At 42.4% G+C, this 21446-nt stretch overlaps 1 protein-coding gene across 3 annotated transcripts in view; it reads right to left on the reverse strand.

Annotated features, from left to right (window-relative positions):
* Window positions 1-3469: 3469 nt before the first annotated feature.
* Window positions 3470-21446, reverse strand: part of FBN1 (fibrillin 1) — a 146847-nt gene continuing 128870 nt past the window's right edge. For all 3 annotated transcript variants that reach the window (XM_038146667.1, XM_038146668.1, XM_038146669.1), the window contains 15 exons: window positions 20870-20935; window positions 20050-20166; window positions 19571-19690; window positions 17827-17949; window positions 17271-17402; window positions 16522-16647; window positions 15764-15970; window positions 15062-15187; window positions 14734-14856; window positions 13714-13830; window positions 12823-12951; window positions 11888-12007; window positions 8438-8669; window positions 7231-7405; window positions 3470-6492 (listed from right to left, as the gene is read on the reverse strand). In XM_038146667.1, the coding sequence (XP_038002595.1) occupies window positions 6103-6492; window positions 7231-7405; window positions 8438-8669; window positions 11888-12007; window positions 12823-12951; window positions 13714-13830; window positions 14734-14856; window positions 15062-15187; window positions 15764-15970; window positions 16522-16647; window positions 17271-17402; window positions 17827-17949; window positions 19571-19690; window positions 20050-20166; window positions 20870-20935 (2303 nt within the window). In that variant the 3' untranslated portion in view covers window positions 3470-6102. The remainder of the gene's footprint in view (window positions 6493-7230; window positions 7406-8437; window positions 8670-11887; window positions 12008-12822; window positions 12952-13713; window positions 13831-14733; window positions 14857-15061; window positions 15188-15763; window positions 15971-16521; window positions 16648-17270; window positions 17403-17826; window positions 17950-19570; window positions 19691-20049; window positions 20167-20869; window positions 20936-21446) is intronic.

Below are 21446 nucleotides of genomic sequence, written 5' to 3' on the forward strand. Positions count from 1 at the left end.
AAGCAAAAAGTCCATCACTGATATGGTTTCAACCTAAAACCATAAATCATTTTTATTCACTTAAAATTCATTCCAAATTTACTCAAAACTTGGCCTAGACTTGCCTGAAACTTGGCCTATTATTGCTTGAAACTGAGCCCAGCTTCAGAGAGGTTCATGAACCTCCACAAACCTGGCCCAAGTCTCAAGTTTGTAATGAAACCCAAAACCAGGGGAGTTTCACCTGATTTGGGTTGGGTTATAGACATTTCTCACAGCTCTAGTATTTATTATGATTATAATAACAACACATTTATACAGAGCTGCAAGCACACACAGAGAAGTCCAGACAGCTTTCCTACTTGTCCAAGCTCACCAGCTCAACCATGTGCCAGACTGGAGCTACAGTCAAACTCAACCTCAGATGAGCTGATTAAAAAAAATAATTTCTCCTGGGTTTGTCAAAGACCAAAAAAAAAAAAATCACGCAGAAGAACTTCACACAGAAATTACAGGGATAAAGAATGAATCTCCAAAGAAAACTAAGCAGTAGCTCTGATTTCTGGGCTGGTTCATCCAGCAGCCTGAGAGATAAGCCAGGCATGCTGGCAGAACCCAGGTCCTGACACTAGCAGTGTCACTTTTGATTATCTCCATGCAGCCTGCTGGCCTTACCCAAAATCTTGTTTTGCAGTAAATTATCAAGAACTGACACTGGTTTTGCTTAGTTTTTTTTTTTAACTGGTGCAGCTGCACCTGCCGTGGCAGCATCCTGGGTGGGGTACCTATGGGAAGAGACTCTCCAGGGGCTCTGTGCTAGGGCCTGGGGTCATGTTCCTGGCTTTCTGAGGAGTGTGGGGAATGGCCAGGGCTCCAGCAGGCTCCTTCTGGGATGCCTTTTAGTGAAGAGAGGCAGTCCCCATGGCTTTATGCCAGCTGGGGCTGTCATGGCTGATGAGCCCCTCTGGCTTCTTGTCTTCCTCTCCAGGGACACCTCAGTACTTTGGAGTTACTCCTGGCAGAATGGCCATTGCCTGTGAGCTCTCCCAAACCAAAACATCTGGTTCTCAGTTCCTGTCCTGTAAAACAAGGATGACAAACACATCCCAACCTCACAAGGGTGTAGCGAGGAACATCCTACAGCCCTGGGAGCCATAGAGAAGCTCATAAACAAACAAACCTGCAGATGTGAGAGCCAAGACAGGGAGAGGCTGGGCCAGCACTGCTGCCACGTGCAAGGGAAAGGTCCAGCCCAAGAAAGGGGAAAAGCCCTTCCTCATACTTAACAAAGACTTATCACAGCATCACTCTGGCCTGGAAGCACTGAGATACAGTATCTGTCTAGACTCTTCAGACAAAACCTCCTACATTTCTATATGCACACACGGGCACGTGTCTGAGCAGGCTGAGGACTCGGCTGTACACCAACAAGCAGCTGAACTGGCTGGCACCAGCACAGGGCTGCAGCCCAGCTTTGCCAGCACACTCCCTCTGGTCAGGCAGCCTGGCCTCTGCAGACACTTCCTGTCACATGGCACAGTAGAAATAGAAAGGAGAGCCCAAAATACAAAAATAAACACTTTGTTGACCTCTCTGGCCCCAAGGTTGCTCTCCTGAACTCAATGGGAAGCTCATAACTGAGAAATTGGCTTGGGCGTGATATTCCTCAAAAGCATTTGTTACGAGGGTGGGAAATATTTGGCAAGTTTTAAGGACAACAGAAGAATATTGTTGGAATTTGTCAGAGCTGAAGTCATCGACATTTTCAACATTTTTGCTGCACAGAAAGAGGGTCTCATCTTCAGGCAAACCAGAACACACAGCCTGCTCCTGCGGGATCGGATCTCAGTCTCCTAGAGCAGCACCAGCCTTGGTGAATGGGGCTGCAAACAGAACCCTGCTGCCGACCACCTCCACCAGCCTGGCACCAGCAGTGCCTCTGCCTGCTCCGATAGCAGCCTGGGCATGTCCTGCTCTGTGGGGACAGCTGCTGGTCCCTGCAGCACCTGCCTGGGGACCTGCAAGGGACAACTCAGAACACAAAGCACCAGGGCTTGTGCAGGACCAGCACATGGGAGTGAAGTAGAACGTGCATTGGAGCGCTTTGGGCCACTGAATTACTGCAGCATTCTGCCCTCTCCCTATTTCTTTCCCTCTTGTTCCTATTGCAACCTCTACAATCATTCACATTTTCATTGGTGGAAATTATGGCATATTTTGCCCCGTATCACACCTGTCTGCTTGCCCTGTCTTAAGTTTTCACAGCATCCTGAACCAGCATGATCCCGCAGGTTAATGGGACAGCCCAGACCTGTGGTGCCGATGGGGTTTACACACAGAGCCCTCCAGGCAGCTCTGTGTAACCACAGGAGCTCACACAGGGGCTGCACAGGTCTCTGCAGGCATCCAACATGCTCAGGCCACAGGCAACAACTAGAAGCTCTGGGATTTTCTGAACACGAGGGTTTTAGCCAAGTGCTAGTCTGCCAAGATTGTGATAACATGAGGCGCTTACTCTGGGCAACTACTCTGGTAGGACACTGCCAACCCAGATTAACTGGATTAATCTGGTGTACATCATATCTTGGCCTTAGCTCCCGGCCACTCCTGCAAACAGAAAAGCTGCAAGATTTGCTCTGGGAAGAGACTGAAGGAGGCAAGATCCTGGGTTCAGATGTCCCAGTTTTTTGAAGCTGTTGTATCCCATTAGCTCCTGTCCTACCTGGCACGGGGCAGCTGGGGGACACTGAGAGGGGTGCACAGCTCCTGCAGCTCCAGCCTCATCCAATGCTGAACTCTGGCTTCCTTTCTGTAACTGAAAAAACAAGATTTTCTCATCGCAGTGAAGTAAGAGACGCTCTCTCCTCTTCATCTGGTGCCTAGTCAGAAAGCAGCAGCACAATGTAAGCTGTTAACCTCGTTAATTTGGGCAGAGACCGTCAGGTCCACGAGAGCACTGTGAGGCTTTCATGGTTCAAGCGGCCATTTCTCCATAGCCAACATCAATTTTTAAAAGTGGTGAGAAAGCTTTTGCAATGCCAGCACCACCACCTCGTGCTTGGCCTAGAGCAGCAGGTTTGGTGCCTTGTGATCACTTACCTGTTGTGGTGCTGCTGGCAGAGACTGGCAGAGCCCAGCTTGGGCCCAGGAAGGTACAGGCCGGACATGAACCGTGGCACCTTGCTCTCCCAACAGCTCAGGCCTGTCTGTGCTGAGGAGTCGTGACCTGATTAGCTCTTCCAAAGCACAAAGCTGAACTTGAATCACAGCATAGAATATTTATCTTAGAGAAAACCTGAGTGTGACCCTTCAAGACCTGCCATAAGAAAGCAAATACGTGGGGTTCTTTGAAAGTCAGCTTAAAGAGAGACTGTGGAAACAGTGGTGTTCTGCCAAAATACACGCGGGCTGTCAAGTTTACAAGATACTGTTACAACACACAATAAGAGAATGATTTTTTGTGTACAGTAACAAGCCATCTTTGTTAAAATCTGTTAACCAAAAATGAGATTTATTATCCATGCAATCATCTATGCAGAGTCATATGCACAGTCGCAGTGGAGGGAAGCCACACTTATTTCAAATAATTAAGCATTTTATTATTTCCTTGAATTTGAAAAATATCCTTTAATTGCAAAAGGATACACATTTAGAAAGACCTCTACTTCAGTCTGTCTAGTGCTTAGAGTCATTCTGGGGTCCCACTATCAAATGAAATACAGCAGAATATTTCAAAATCACACTGCAAGTTACAAACCACTTTTTAATGGCAGGTTGCACGCAATGTTATTGTGCAACCTTTGTGCTTCACTGAGACGCCAAGGAAGCTGCAAATATTCAAACTAATGGAAATGATCATACACATACAGCAACTAAAACCAAGAAACAAAAATTATGTATCAGTTAAAGGACATTGCTGCAAAGAGAGAGATGACTAATGTACAAAAAAAGTGGATTTTTATGTTCGGATTGGTACAGCACATCTGGGTTTTCCATTTTAAAATGACTAAAGGAGCTACTGTCAAGATTTCTTGTTTCTGAAGCATAGCAAAGGCAATTTGCAGAACGGTGTGGGCAACACTGGGCTGCTGGAACACAGTCAAAGAACCTTTGGCATCATAAGGTGTTACACAGAACTTAAATGTAAACCAACTCTACTGGATAGACTCCTGACAGGTCTTTCTGAAATCTTCCTTCTCAGTTCCTCTCAGTGTTTAGGGGCTGAGAAAAAATACTTAAATGGTACACTTACCTATAAACTATACAATCATGCACACTGGCACTAAAAATCATTCCCAACCTGATGATTTAAGAGTGCAATTTACAACTGTAAAGGTCTGATTATATCTCACCACAGTTATGCAACACATGGAAAAAAATACACCGTTCAACATTTTGGCACACTAATAAATAAAATCCAGACATGGTCTATTAAAAATATCAAAGTAATCCTGTTCACAAGCTTACTTTTTATATAGTTATATTTGTTATGCAGAAGGAATCACAGAGAGCAATGCAATTTGGGGTGAATTTTAGTAGTACATTTCCCTTCCAAAGCTGTTATAGCTCAATATATGCTCCCCCTATCAACTACAGTGGTGTCCCAGCAGCAGTTCCAGTGCTTCTTTCTTCCAGATTTTATAGCAGCACACCTCAGTACAATGTTCTGCCACTGCTGCTAAAAGATACACCATGGCATTTGCATTTACAAGTACACCCACATCACTGAATAATTCACTTGAGATGGAAACCCATCTAAAGCTTGTGATGGTTTCTGGTATTGGATCACTCCTCTGTTATCAATCTTGGGTTATATGACAGTAACTGCTGATGTGGGGGTAAAAGAAAGGAGTATCTTCAGGCAGTTTTAGCAAACAATAGTGTTTTTTTCCACACTTAACTGTATTTTCTGTATAACAATTTAACATCCACTTCTGCATGTTTTGGCTATCAGATTACTTTTTGACCAGACTACTCAGGTCATGTCATTGGAAATGTTCTCGCTTCCTTTCTGGAACCACACAGTAACTTGAGAGAGGTCCACTGCTGTTTACATTTGTGAAGGTTTCTGCACTTCTTCTGCTCTTTCTTTGCACAAAGAATGAACAGCAGCAGCTCCCTCAAGGAGGAATCACCTGCACACACAGACAGATACAAAGACAACCCTACTGACAACAGCTGAAGTGTAAGAATGCGGTTTATCACACTTTTAGCAAAAACACAAGGCCACAGAATAAACTAAAAAAAAAAACTGTTTTATTGTGACATTTATGACATTGAACCCTTGTTGATATGAATGGCTATGGGTACTCTTGACATGTTACAATATGTCATGGTGTAGGATGGCACTGATTGTCATCTGACTTTTGAGAATGTTTAATGGTCCCTACTGACCTCAGTGCATTTTGGCAAGTCACAGAAACTTTATCATCAGGTTTGTGTATACAGTTAACAAGTAGTTGGTCTTATAAGCACCATTACAAACCCTCACATTAAGGGTATTATTAATCTAGTTTACAAATGCTTCATTGATAAAAATAGCATGATTACAGTATACACACACTTAATTTACATGTAATGTATTATAGGCATAACTGAGATAAACTACTGAGCTAACTTTGGTTGATTGAAGTATTTAGACTGAATAATGGCAATTTTGGCTTCTAAGTTGTGTAAATATTACAGTGCATTTATAAATCTAGGTTGAAAATTTACTAGCACCAAATGGATATCATAAATGGCTGACCTAGTAAGTTGTAGTTGGAGAAGCGAAGTTTAAGAATTACAAAAATAGAGCTGTCCATCAGTTGAAAGCACATTCTTGTACCTCTGCTGAAATGATGACGTGTCTCAGCATCAGTGGCCAACTTCCAATGATAAAAGTCCCAGTTTTCAAGATTCAACATATCAAGGTAGCTCAGCTACACGTAAAAGCCTGAGAAAGTGGTAGTTTTGAGCTCGTGTATTCATCCTGTACCTTGTTTATGTAATAATACGATAGTGCTTGTTCATACAAATGTACTCATGTAAGATTGTACCTATGATATGGAGAATCTGATTGGGAGGAATATTCAGTCCTACCTATCTATCTTTGGTTTAATTATTTGGTCTTTGGTTGATGAATTAATGAAGCAATATCTGAATTTTCATTTTAAGGTTATCTCCCAGCTCACCACTGAGGTAGTCTTTGTCATGTTTCGCTTCAAGCTGGTTAAGTTCCTTCTTTTTATAGAGTGGAATACTACTGATTTGTAATGAATAATTTCCAGGCACTGGCTTCTTCTTTGTGAAATGAAGGTAACTTATCCCGTCCTTCTTATTGATTCTAAAGAAACCATCTTCATTTCCGGAGTCAATTAAATATCGGTTATGGTTTGTCAGTGTTGTGAGGGCAGGGAGCAGCTCCAGGATGCGATCTTTGTTACTGAGATCCGAGATGTTGATGGAGAAGACCGCTGCTTTCTCAATATCCCAGCTGGCCAGACTGATTGGTGGCTCCAGCTCCTGCTGATCCTGCACAAGAACAGAGGATGTCAGTTGGCTTTGTCAGAGAGCATTTCACACCTGCCTCTGTGTATTTCTTGGTCATTCATTACTAATTAGACAATTTTTAAAAGGAGGCTCTGTAACATCCTCTGTCAAATCCACTCTTATGGGCCTAGGACTCCTCAGGATGAAGCACAGAGCTTGTCACCACTGCTGTGTGTGTTAGAGGAGCCCGAGACACATGCTGGAAGTTTCTGTGCACGTGCCTTGCTGCCTGACAGGTGAAGCCCCTCCATGCTGGGAGCCTGTGAGCAGCCTCCTGCAAAGAGAGCAAACAAGGCACTCTCCTCCTCTCTGCCAGGAGAGCCACAGGCTGAGAGAACAGCTGTGAAGGAGAGCAGGATCTGTGAGGGAGCCACAGCATTTCAGTGGGGATTTTCTGCTTGGCAAGAATCATTTGGGGTCAACGTGGAGCCAGGGCAGCCTGCAGGTGCAGCAGAGTGCTGGAAAAGCAGCCTCACCCTTCACCTCTGACTGGGTGGTAACATTTCAGACAGCAGCACAAGCTGTAACATTTTCATTTGGAAAGCAGGGGAAGCTCTACATCACTTCTAAGACAAAAACACAACCTGACATCCAAAACCAGCTTTGGTCTACTTTAGGGTGTAGATTTTTCCTGAGGGATTGTTTCATGGCACACATCCTTCTTAGTCCAGCTTTCACAAGACAGCCACAAACTCTTTTCCCCCAGAAAGGGTCAATTACCTCTGCTTCACTTGCAGTTTCATTAGTGCTCCTGCGCTTTCTTCCTCTCTTGGGATAGCCATTGATTTTACATTCATAACAAGCTTCTGGAGAGAGGGAGTTGTCATCTACTTCTCCACTGAGTGAAAGCTCTTGTCCTTGACCTCTGCCTAGCCCCACTCCAGAAACACAGTGTCTGAGGAAGGAAGAAATTCAAAATTAACTCCAGCGAGACACAGATCTTATTAAAAACTGCATTTGGGAGACTGTAAGTACAAATAATTAAGCAATCATGTTGCATTCATTTCCTAGGAAAAATTTCTGCTAAAGTCAACAGACAAAATTCTCACTGAATCACAATGAGGCCACTCTTTATTTCAAGCATCTGCCTTCATGGGTTTTTCCCCAAGAGAAACCTGCCAATATTTAACAGTTTTAAAAACACAGGCTTAAGCTCTGAGTTGTTGTTAGCAATTTCTGTTATCCAGCCTGGAACACATTTAAAGAGACCAACTTTCACCAACTGCTGAAGAGTCTGGAGAGTGAGGTCTTTCATAATACATCCCAAAGCTTTTAGTCACTTACAAACTTTAAACCACAATCTTTCTGCTTTCCATTTGGGTTGTGCTTGGTCCTATATGAGGTACAGCCCTAACACACCCACTGGGGCAAGGGAAAATTTGTTTTATTGATAAAGCAGACATTTATTAAAAAATATTAATTTGAAACACAGAAGAATATGGAACATACAAGAACTTAAGAGCATGCAGAGCTGTTATTCCAACCAGCAGGTGAAACCTCTTGTATAATGCAATTTCTTTTTGCAGCTGGTAGGGGGTGTTATTATTAAAGTTTGTTTTGTTCTTCTTTAAGGAGACAAGTGAATCACAACAAGGAGTATGAACTCCCAAGTCCAAGCTCAGAGGACTTGGCAGACTGCTGGGGTGTACAGGAGAGGTGAAAGAAGTACCTTAAAATAGAGGATTGAACCTGGTAGCCCTGAACAATTTCAGTTCCAAGCATTAAACCCCTCCCTTTCCATGGTTGCCTTTCCCCCCCTCCCCTCCCCCCTTCAAAATCAGTAGGTGCATCCAACTCTTGAGCACCTTCCCAATCCTATCCCTCGTTAATTGCTGACAATCCCCCTGGTTCTGCTGCTCCACGCTGCTAAGAAAGGAGAGGACCATGTCCCCTTGGTATCTGTTAGTTTAAAATGAGAATCCCTTACCCTTGTCCTATTCTGAAGTAACCAGGTGGACATCCACAGACGTAGCCACCTTCAGTGTTTGAACAACCATAACTGCATGGGGCTTGTGCGGAACCGCATTCATTGATATCTTGGCAACCTCCACTAAACTGCTCATACTGAAATCCAGTAGGGCACATACATTTATAGCTTCCCAAAGTATTGTGGCAGGATGCTCCTCCACAAATGTGTGCACTGAGACATTCGTTTTCATCTGGAAAAGAAGAATATACCACGTTAACTTCTACCCAGGTACAGCCCAGCCTGCCCCTGGTACAGGTCGTGCTTGGCTGAATGTGCTGCCACCTCAGATGGCCACGGACAACTGGGCTTGTCCTTCCTCCTGGCTGGGGCAGCGGTTCCTGGGAGATGACCACAACCACACAACAGCAGCACTGGGGCTGCTCTACAGAAGATTTTTCATGCCATGTCAGGTCATGCTCTGAAAAGCAGCCAAACAGAGAAGATAGCTTTTTTCCAGAAATAACTGAGAAGGATAAAACTTTGTACAGCCAACAATCTGGTCAAGTAATCCCTTGTTCATAGTGCTATTCAACATTAAAGGAAAAAGAGTAAGGAATCAAGCTCTGACATTTTTTCCGGGGATTAAAAATACCTCCCTACACACATTTAAATATTAGACATAGGTAAGATACAGGAAGTAGTAAAGTAAAAATAAAAGAAGCCATAAGATACAAAAGACTGCTATGTTCTGAACCAGCTCTTTCCCAAACTTCCTAAGGGTGGCACTGTAGGAGTTTCAGGTCACTTCAGGTTTCTTTACTGAAAATGGCTACTTTTTGAAATGAAGCTGGTCTGATTTTTGATGTCTCATGTGGCAAATTGCTTCAAAAAGTTCTGAATATTATTGTTCCCCATTTTCTGTGATAAATGTACCCCCCCCCCCCCCATTGTGAGGGTGTGCACACATAGGAAACTCCATTTGGGAAGTACAGAGCAGCATCTCTGACCTCCACATCCAGGTTACAGGAGAATAAGTAATAAGTCAGAGCATAATTGTCTTTTTGCAAACAATGTGGCTCTTTGTTCTTTGTTTAAAAGCAGTGTCTTTGCTTCTTGCAGCCTGATTCACAATGTGGTGCACTGTGGAAGTGCCTGGGCAGGGGATGCAGTCACAGACAGCACAAGACATGGGAGGAACCAAAGCATTCTTCAGTGATTATCTAAATGTGTTGCAGCAACATAAAAAATCCCTGAACGATTCATTAAGCAGGCTAAAAAAGACACAAACTGTTTGCAGAGCTGGGATTGCCAAGGAATATGAAGGAATTGTCACGGAAAAACCTAGCACATGGATTCTTCTCCTGTGGTACACCCAGGAGATCCAGATAAGTATCTTAAGAATATACAGTTACAGACAGCACAAGGGGAACATGTGGAGACCACAAGGTAGTAAAACCTGGGGCTGAATCCTGTGTTCCCAGAGCCTGTAAGGGTTTGCCATTAACTCAGAGAGATGTTTCAGTGTTTCTCACACCTCAGAGCAACTATACCAGCATCATAAATGCTTGTTTGGGCCACAGGGAGTTACTGCACCAAGAGCAGATATGCTCACTTCACCATGCTCCACAGTGGCAAGAAAGGGGACACTAATGAGATTCACTCCCATATTTTGGGTGAGTGTCGGAAGAAAAAATATGAAAAAAAAAGAAAAAAAAAGTTTTGGGACCCTCAGACTGCACAAGCTGTGCTGTCAGGCACCAGCCTTGCTCTCCTGTGCTCTCTAACACACAGCTCTGTCATGCTCAGCTTCAGCAGGAAGGAGAAATGCCATGAGGACACAAGGACCCAAACCTCCTTTCCTGCACCTTTGGATTTCTGCCGGGACTGCCCCATGTCCAAGAAGGTGGAAGTACTGGCTGAGGCTTGCCCCAGGTGTGGCCCTCAAGAACTTTCTCTGGTGGGTTTTCTGGTGCACCAGTATTTTTGGTGCCAAGGCTGGCACCTTTCCTTCAGTGGGGCACTCAGTGCTGGTGCATTTTGAAACTGGTATTCCCTGTATAAATCTGAACAGTAGTCAGTGGCCTCAAAAGCTGGAATATCAGTGTACATCTGGTTTGGAAATACACTTAGTTAAATGTTTTCACCCAGGAAGATCTGGAAACAGCCAAGATGTTTCAGAAAACTTAGCACTGCTTTTTTTCAGATTCCGCAGTGTCCTCCAGCAACCAGACATGGCAGTGCTGGTTTCTTGGGGGCTTTTTATCCTCCTGCAGATAAAATTCTATTTTAACCACTGCTAATTGAATTAACATTCAAAACCCCCATATGTCTGTGTTCCCTCCTTGTTCCTTGTATGTTAGAGGCATAGAGTGCTAGAGCAAAGCAAACATCACAGCAAGGCCTGCATATAATGTCAGGATGTTTGATGAGCACAATTAAAAGCAGAAAGCTCCCTGGAGCACCACAGTGATAACAAGGCAAGGCATTTCTATCTTTTTGAGAGCAAAGAAAGCCAAACAAAAAGCTAGAAAACTCTTTGTTCTCAAAGAGATCATCAAACACAACTCTGGGTATCCACACAAGGCTAGCTTGCATGAAGCCCATTAAATAATATGCACATAACTGTCACTAGAGGAAAAATCATTCCTGTTTCTCTTGTTTAAATATGCTGCATACTACACTGCTGAAAGAGAGGCTTTTCCCATGACTGCTGCACAGGCAGCCCCATCTATGAGGGCTCAGAGACTTGGTACAGCTACAAAGTTTAGAGAGGGAAGAAAGAGGCATTTAATTCGCCAGTGTATTTACTTATGAACATAAACTTACGAGCACTAGCATTTGTTAATGATAACCAGAACTGTCCTGTAAGCACTCACTCTAAACTGTACCCCAAAGCTTCAGGGAAGCACCTCGAGACAGACAGCTGCAGGTTTGCTCAAATATAACAAATTGTTAATTCTGTACAGAGGAGGGACTTAAACACAGCAGCTTCCTGTAGGTGTTGTAAGAATGACAAAAGCACAGGATTTTAATGCAATTTGAGATTCTTGGAGCCAGAAGCTGAATTTTATGATTTAACAATCCAAAGCTGTATTTCTGAGAGTTCCAGGCTCAATCCACCATCCACTCTTAGACAGGACCTTTGTCCAGGCAGAAACCATTGCAGAGCTGAGCAAGATTTCCTTTTTTCAGATCACAAAATACATGAGCAACACAAGTTTCCTCAAAGTCAATACAGCCTCTAGCACCCTCAAGGAGAGCTTTGTGCTTAAATGCTTCTTGAACCAGGAGATGGGTTACTGTGTGTTCTATGTCCCCTCTGCCTTCACAGGGAGACCACACTTGTAATGAACTTAGCAAATTATAATCAGAAAAGAAAGTACAGCACACTGCACCATGACCCTTCACTTGCTGCTGCTAACTAAAGTAACATGCATTTTAATGTATGAATTTACAAAAGTGACTTGCCAACACATTGGTTCCACTGGTAATGCTGGAGATATCCTTGTGGACAGCTGCACCTGTATCCTCCAATTATATTTTGGCAGCCATGCTGACACCGGTGGTTACCATCACACTCATCAACATCTGAAAGGGTGAAACACACACTGAGTTTGGGGAGAGAAGCTCAAATTATGCTGTACTTGCAAAACATGTTACAAATAATCATATATATTCATTTAGCATATATATATATATAAAATATATATTTAATGATCTTCCAAAAACCTGACCACTATGGGCCTTTCAGGTTTGGATTTGTGGCTCCACAGCAAGTAATATAGGGCTGAAAACCATAGAAAGCTCTCCCATTCAGCAAAAATTTTTAGTTTTTGCATTCTGCTGTGCAGCAGAAAGGAGAAAGCCTTTTATATATGGGATCCACAATGCCTTCCTAAGGGTCCCAGCTCCACAGCAGCCAGACCCTTGCTTTTACCCAGACATCCAACCCAAAAATCTCAGGATATCTCTTTTCAAAACAACCCAAACTCTGTCCCAGGAGAAGGCTCTAAGGACCCAGAGGAATAAGTCTACAGCCCTTGAACTCTCTTTAGCAGGTCACCTTGGAGATGCAAGACTTCCTGTCCTTGAATCCCTCAGAAACCCATGCAGGATTCAGAAGAGGTTCACTGAACTTACAACACTTAAACTAAAACATTCCAGGCAACGTCTCCTCAGAAAATATCTGTCCAGCTCTTTGGAATCCCACAATATATCCATTTTTTTCTAGCCCATGAAGAGAAATACTGCCTTGTTGCTAAATTTCTGTACTCCCCCCTCACTTCAACCTACACAAGCTTACTTCTGCAGATTTTGGTGCTTACTCCTTGGGTGACGTTACGGCTGAAAGAAGATTAAGGAAGCGAGAGAAGGCCAAGTTAAATGCACTGTGTTGTACCCACCTTCACAGCTCTGCCCAGTTTGATCAAGTGAGAAGCCACGTTGACACTCACAAACAAAACTTCCTGGTGTATTCTGGCAAATGCCCTTTGCCCCACAAAGATTGATCTCAGTAGCACACTCGTTGTTGTCTGAGGGAAAACAAAGCTCGGTGTTAGTTTGTAGCTGTCCTTTCAAAGCTGATACTTTGGCCATGCTAATGATGGAGGGGTTGTGGCAGGAGGTAAAGGCACATCTGTAACACAGGGGTCCCACTGCCCTCCCAGGTTCTCACTTTGCATTACAGGACAGTTCACACTGCCTTCTTTTGAACATGGAAACACAAAAGTAATAGGAAGGGAAACTTTCTTTTCTTCTCCACAATATGAAGTTTGATGGTTTGGTCTCCAAACACCTGCAAATTCACACCAATACCATGGGATCATCAAACTGACCCAGAAACAGGATCCAGCTTGCAGAGCACAAAGTGTGTTTTGCAGGAGGGAGCAGTTCAGTTTAACATTTCCTGTACCCAACGGGTATGTGATCAGAGGACAGCTGCAGAAATGTATATTTCATAGCTGCTTCAAGAAGCCTTGACATGATCTCAATGAGCTACAAAAAGAAAAATAGAACTAATTTTGCTCAATGCCTAAGAAAGGGTAAGGCAAGAATTAAAAAGTGGTGTTTGTACTGGCTGGTTCTTGGAAGTGCAGAATTCAAACACAGATGATGAAAGCAAGGGAAGGTAGGAGGAAGGGGCCTCTTTGCATCTCTGGTGGGATTAGGATCAGAATTTGGCTTGTTTCCATTTGATTCCTCAGGAAGATGATTTTATCTCCTTGCTACTTCGCCTCTGGCGTAAGGGTCAATAATAAATCCCAAATCTATGTCTACCTTCCCACATCACCTACCAATGCAGGCTGTGTGGTGCTGAGTGAATCCAGGAGGACATTTGCAAGTGAATCCCCCAATAGTGTTGACACAAAGGAACTGGCAGTTGTGCTGCTTTGTTGCACATTCATCAAGATCTAAAAAAAACCAAGAACACATCTTTCAGTTATATTCCCTGGACTCAGAAATAAGTGATTACAAATAAATAACAGCAAATAAAGCCTTTTGAAGTTACATCTCACTTTACACACTGGCTTCCAGTTCTTCTCACACGAAGCCCCATATTTAAGGAAGGGGACTTTGGAGCTACACAGTGTCCATGCTAACACTGAACTGCAGACACCACTCCCATTTGTCTGAAAGTTTCTGTGGTGTAATAAATGTCTGTTCAGCCAATAAATGCGAAGTCACCATCTTCATGAGATCTGGCAGACAAGGAAAAGGGCTTTGCACAGAAGAACACTATTACTCCAAAAGAAATACTGAAATACTAACAACAAAGTACATTGTCATTCTGCATGCCAAATTTTGAAATGCTGCTCTAATTTGTGTGGTTTTAATAAAATCTTAGTTATCAAGACACATAAATGTATGGAATTCTAAAGAATATTCCAAAATCTCTCCTGCACTGCTGTGTCTTATCCAGCATGCTGCAAAAGCAGTAGGTGAAAATTCTGTTGATGCTGGGCAACGTACTGCAAACCACCTCTGCACCCAGTAAGATTCATTTACCATTGAATGATATGGCTTAAACCAACAAGCTCACCAAAATGAGAACAATCCTATATATCATTAATTACAAAATCTTTTGAAGATCAGCTGCCATCAACCTGCAGAAATTCCTGTCCATCTATTGTTAATCCAAATTAACAAGGAGTTAACTGAAATACTAACTCCATCCTGTGCAGGCCCCTTCCACTGTCCTTAGTGGAAATACTCACATGAATCAAGGAGACAGATTTGCATCACTTAAATGTCCTCGCAATTATTTTTGCCAGGGAAACACAGTTTCTGCAGTAAATTCTTTTCTTGATTTTTACCTTTGCAGCTTCTCCCATCTTCTTGCAGGATGTATCCTTTTGGACATGAACACTGGTAGCTTCCCTCTGTGTTTTTGCAGATGAAATTGCAAGGTTTTGGAGATTCATTGCATTCATTCAGATCTACAAGAAGCAAAACCAGATACCTCAGTGCTGGTAATCAAGATTTGTGATAACGTTTTACAAAATGTTCAGGATAAATCAGAAGGAAATCCAAATCCCCAAAGCATTAACAAGTGACATTTTATTTTCTCATTTTTCAAAATCTTTCTTCAAGTCCTCTCTTTGTAGTAAACTTCAGATACAAACACCACAACAAAAAACCTACCAATGCAAAGAGTGCCAGTGACATCTGTAGTGTAGCCCAGATTGCAAAGGCAGTGGTAAGTTCCCCTCTCATTGATGCACTCCCCGTTGCGGCAGACGTCGTTGATAACCTTGCACTCATCAATATCTGCAATTAAACGAGGGTTAGTTCTCAATGGAATAAAACTGATTTTGTACAGCTTCAATAAATTCTTGTGACCTGACAGAGAAACCCACGCCAAACATAAAATAACAACATATTGCACAGATTTAAGGAGAAATAGTAAGTGGAAAAATACGGAATGGAGCATTAATCTAACTTATGCAGTGAACAAGCTGTAAGTGGAAGGAAATAACATGTATCAGCCTTCACAAATCAAACATCCCTTTGCCTTCATGTACACAGACAGCTCTCAACATGTGCCTGCAACACACTCAAATTTGCATTTGTGAGATGCAAATTCCCATTTGAATGCATGTCAGTCAAGCAGGACACACAGCAAGTATCTGTCAAGATGGGATGGATGCCTCATCATCCAGGGGGATGGGCACCATCCTCCCAAAGGACTATACTCGAAAATCTCACTATATACGAAAAATCTCAGAAAATTTCAGCTGATATCCAAAACATTTAGGATATTACAGTGTTCGAATATGCAAAAGTAGAGTTTACAATTTATTACTTAACTTGGCATTGTCTAAGAGATCATTTAATGAAAAGTACCTGCTCCACTGGATGTGTATCCTCGGCCATGAGGACAAAGCTTCTTGAAGGCCACGGTGCCTGGGAAGGGACAGACCTCACAGTTCTGCCCCCAGCCTCGGCCCCCGTCACAGCAGCATTCAGACTTGGTGACAGCGTTCCTGTTGCTCGATCCGATTTGGCACATACTTTGTAAGACTTCAGTGAAGCAGTAGCCCTCCCTGTTGTCTGGAAAACAAATTGTGCATCACAGAGAATCCTAACGGTGAATTCCAGAGGGTCATGAGATGTTGGGAATTTAGTCAGAAATATAACAGAAAGGGCATACTTCACCCTGAGACTGTGGAACTGAGAGTGAAAGACTACCAGCAGTAAGAACGAGAGAATGACATCTAAGGGAAACAAAGAGAAGAAATTTAGCAAAAGGTGGAAGACAGGAAGTTACAATATGCTTAATAAAATTTATGTTTCTGTTTGAACCTAGAGAAAAAGGACTGGCTGAAAATCAGGACCAAAGAAATGTCAGAGCAGTTCCTGGCTGACTAAAACCATGGAACAGTCAGCTTTCATAGCAAGTCACCCCAGCTGGACTGACTGAGGCAGGGATATGGTGAGCATGGGAAGAAGGAACTTGCAGGAGGACACCTCCATACAGGGCCCCTTCCCAAAGGCATGTAAATTCAAGAGTGTGTTTTCTCACCATACATTTTAAAGTTTAATTTCAGCCCTCATTGCAGCTATGCAAGTGACAGCTCATTCAGGTGTACACTGGGACTTACCAAGGCACTCGTCCTGGCTGTCGCTGACCGTGAATCCCTCGTTGCACTCACATCTGTAACTCCCCACGGTGTTCACACAACGGCCGTTCTCGCAGAGCCCAGGCTTGGTCTGACATTCATTCTCATCTGCATTTTTGAAATTTTATGACAAAAATCAAGTCCATTATTAGATTAGTGTAGGTAAGAGATTGGTATAGAACTTCTATGCTGTGCATTCTGCCTGGTTAAACTTCAATTTTTTTCTTCTTATGTTTTTATATTTCTTTTATTCAATTTTCAGAGGAAAGATGGCCATCTAGCTCACAATTGTTGTATATATAATATCTGCACTATAATATATATATTATATCTGCATTTCTCACTGGTTTTCAAAATTTTTCATAGTTAATGCTGCAGTTCTGAATACCTTCCAGGGTTTAAAAAAAATCCAGATATACTCTCATTCCTGCTAGCAGAGATAAACAAGCCTACAGCAACCACCCCAAATCCTCACCTTCTTCTCCCAGAGCATTCAGCAGCAGCAATACAAACTGATTGTAAAGACACCCACACCCAGATTTTCTACTTACTACCCACTGGTATGTACACCTGAACAGCAAAACCAAGAGTGTACAGCACCAACAAATCCATTACCCAAGCAGTTGCGCAATTCTGCCCCTGAGTTTCTTAACACTTCATTAAATCCAAAATTTTTAGTCCTGCTGAGGAACTGTGGATTTCAAGAGCTTCAACACTTCAGTGTCACTTACCTATACAGCCCTCCCCGTCTGGTCTGCGCTGATAACCAGGCCCACAGATACACATATAGGTACCAATTAGGTTTTTGCATTCCATCTGTTTTGAGTCACAGTCATGAATTCCTTCTTCACACTCATTCTGATCTAAAACACAAGGTTTAGACTTTATTATACAGAGACATGATCCTGGGAATTCACAACAGTAAATACTGACTTTGGAATCTCTATCATAATCAAACTCTACACAATCATTTATTGTTCTAAACCAACCATAAAATATACTAGCCTTGAGCAAATTGATTTCTCCCAAATGCCCATTTTTAGGGCAAGACAAAACCGTATCATCTGATATGACCTCACTTTAGGCAGATGTATAAATTTACTGGCAGGACAGGCCTAGTACAATCAAGTGCATAATGCAAACCATAGAATTTCATCCCAAATTCTTTCTGACTCAGTTACTTCCTGGGATTAAAACTCTGGCCCAATAGTGCAGTGAGTCAGAGCCCTGCCCCTGCAGGAACTGAAATCATTATCTCACAACTGTGAGAGTCTGGTAGAGCTTTACCTCTGCACATTCTCCGGTCCTCCCGCAGAACGTAGCCCCCGGGGCACTTGCACTCGTAGGATCCAAAAGTGTTCACGCAGCGGAAAGCGCAGAGCAGAGGGTTCTGAATGCACTCATTCACATCTGCGTTTGGGGCGACAAAGACCATGGGGGAGGGAAACACTTGTGTAAAATTCAGCAGACTTGAGTGCACAGGCTTTAGGGACAGGCAATTCCACAGATCCCAGTTTACTGAGGACTAGATTTTAATAGCTGGGGACCCTTGGTTCTACTCTTCATGGATTTCTGTAGAGAAGCAGGCACCAGACACACCAGGATGTTTGCACAGCTACCTGAAGTTTCAGTAAGTTCAACAGCAGGCAGCCAATGGAAATAATTTCCAGATCCATGCTGCCAAAATACTTGCTCAGTTAAAACTGTATCTTTTCGACACCCAGGTTCGGTTTTTTTGATTGGGTATTTAAACTCGACATGCACTAATTCAGATTCTTCCTAAACTGAATTCCATAAAACAATAGCCTTACTAGAAACATTATTTTGAAGTGCATTTACATACAAAATGCCTGGAGTACTTGAGTAATTCCTGCTATATAGTGACGTTCATGCACTCAGCTAGCTCCTCCTCTGCAATTTGAGCTTTTACCCAAATTCCACAGAGAAGCGAATGAAGCTCTAACTGTATGTAAGAACACAGTTTGCATTTGCAATCTGATGCAAAAATAGATGCATTCTTTTGCATGGGCTTGCAAAGGAATAGATTGTGGAAGATATTTAGGAACAGCTGTGTCAAGTCAGAGGACAGTGTCAGAACGTCCTAGGACATTCTCCTCTCCCTGGCTGTAACAGAAGGAGATGAATATTAAAAACCTCATACCATGTATGCAGAGATCTTTCCCCTGATACAGCCTCTCAGTTTAACGACTTCCACAGCCAAAAGCCACAACCAAACTATCAAGCTTAATTTCCACTGATGGATTCCCCCACAAATTTGTAAAATCTCTTTCTGGGTCAATTTATACTTGTGGCCTTGCTAACATTCTGTAGCAAAGGGCTCCACAACTTAAATAAGTACCATGCATATAAAAATATTTGCTTTGGTTTGTCTAACATGGTCCCTCTATTTTTGGTACCTTTACCACTTGTGGCTTTATAAAATCATATATCTCTTCCACCGTATTTCCACACTGAAAAATTCTAATTAATTTTTCTTCTATACCTCTGATCTTCCTTACTTCTCTTCATGCATTTTCAAATTTTAATTTTTGAAATGAGACACCAAAGCAGGAAAAATATTCAACCTAGGGGTACCATGGTAATTGTTGAGTACTGTATTTGTATTTTCCTGTTTGTTCCCTGTTTCTTCCCTAACTCACTCAAGCAGCCCATTTCCCATCTTCATCATGCACAGTGAGTCTCTTCACTCAAGGAGGTAGGCAAAAACCATACACACAGTCAGCAGCACTTCTGGGAGCTGTTCCGACGAGACTGCACCCCAACATGCTCCTCTCTGGGCAGTCCCTTAGTAGATACCACCTGAAAGTCTGTCCACCCCAGCTCCAGCCAGAAAAACATACTACAGTTCAAGGTGGATACAGGAAGGAGGAGCCCATTTTCCTATTTCACATAAAGAGGTATTGTTCCAAGTGTCCATATTTTATTTTTAAAGCTGCTTTGCTCCCCTCAGCTGTTTTCAAAATCAGGGAACACAATTACAACAACAGTCCTTAGCACACAGGAGTCTCACCTTCACAGGTCATCATTGGCCCAGGCTCAAATCCTTCTACACAGGTGCATTCAAAGCCTCCTATCACATTCCTGCAAGTTCCATTTCCACATGGGTTTCCAACAGCACATTCATCAGTATCTGCAAGCAGTTAGACCAAGGCAAGATACATGGTTATACTCAACCAAAATGATAAAAAAATCCATGTTGTTGATGTACAACCAGAAAAATAGAAAATGCAAGAACTCAAAGTACTGAACTAGAACCACAGACTCCTAAAATAATTTGGTATTGCTAGAGGCTATCTGGGTTAAACACTCAGCCAGAGCAGGGCCAGCTTGGAGCAGATTGCTCAGGCCCTGCCCTGGCAGGTTTTAAGCACTAGCAGGGATGAAGACTCCAAAATAAATGCTAGAATAAAACAACCCCACTGCTCCTTAATGCCATACTCAGCAACACAGGAGAATCTTTAAAATGGAAGCTGGAACAGCTGTACTTACCCACACATTCTGCTCCTTGTAGGATGTAACCATATGGACATTCACAGCGGAAAGACCCATCTGTGTTGATACACTGCCCAAATTTACAGTTATCAGGATCAAGGCACTCATCCACATCTTAACCAGAAATACAAACAACACAGTAAGTGCAACTGGCTTCATGTGCTTTTAGACTTCTCTCAAAGAACAAGTGTTCTGGCAAGAAATATTTCTGAGATCACAAAAAATACTAATATTTAAATTCTGACATATTAGAATTAGGGCACAGAATTTGTTTTGCAGGCTGGCTTTCAGAATGCAGAAAAGAAACTGATTCTAAATGTCAGATATAAACCTCTCTGACTGGGGCTACAGGGAAAGCAGCAGATATGAAAAGCAGTAGTCATCCAGTGCTCCCTAAATGCAAACTTTTGCCAATAAGGCTGAAGTGCTGTTTGTCTTGGGAGAGAACAGAATGTACTGAAGGGATCTGGGAAACTGTGGTTTGCACTTCTGGAGGATTAAAACCATTTACTGCAAACAGGCTACACATATTGTATAAGAAAAGACAAGTTTGCTACGTGACATTAGATCCATTCTCTAGATCCTACGTAAGTTTCCTAGCTCTAAAAGAAGTTTAATTTCTGATATTTGAGATATTCAAGCTGCCATTTGAACTCAGTATGAAAAATCGGGGAAGATAAAAGGTATAGAAGTTTCCAGAATTCATGGCTTTGGGAAACAGTAACAGAGGTGTTATTCTCAACTGAAATGGAGAATGGCTTATGGGTGGAAAAGGGACACTGATGTATAAGTGGCACCGAGCAGTTCAGGCACTTACCCAGCCTTGCGTCACCAGGTCCAACAAGGATGCCAATTCCAAATGGACAAATCTGTCTGAATGCCTCTGAAAAAAACCCATAAAAACCAAACCATATGTTAAATTCTATCTTGGCAATCAGCATTCTGCACAAACTACCTGGAACCACTGCTACCAGTTTATCCTTCTCATGTTCAGGTCCAGAAAAAAAGTATGTTAATATATAAAGTGATCATCTTATATTCATGCAAAAACTGTGTGTTTGCTTTACATTTCATCTGATCTCCTGTATGCATAAATACAAAATTCCATGAATAATCAGAAGTATTTAACTTCCTTAAGAAACAAACTAATGCAGCATTTATATTTTAGAAGTACTAGTAGTAGTAGTGACTGCATTTTTTCTGTTGTAAAAGTAAAATTTCCTATATTTTCTGAAGAAGGCATAATTTAACCCACTTGGCTATCTCAAAGCTGCTTCTTTTTTAAAATATGAGAAAAGGGGCTTTGATATCCTTTGGGAGAGTTTGGACTGTGAAAAATTACATATGCTGACACTTCAAGGAAATGCTGCAACATAAGCTGTGCTTTTCAACTG

This window comes from Motacilla alba, chromosome 10, assembly GCF_015832195.1.
Source record: "Motacilla alba alba isolate MOTALB_02 chromosome 10, Motacilla_alba_V1.0_pri, whole genome shotgun sequence".
In the NCBI taxonomy this organism is placed as follows: domain Eukaryota; kingdom Metazoa; phylum Chordata; class Aves; order Passeriformes; family Motacillidae; genus Motacilla; species Motacilla alba.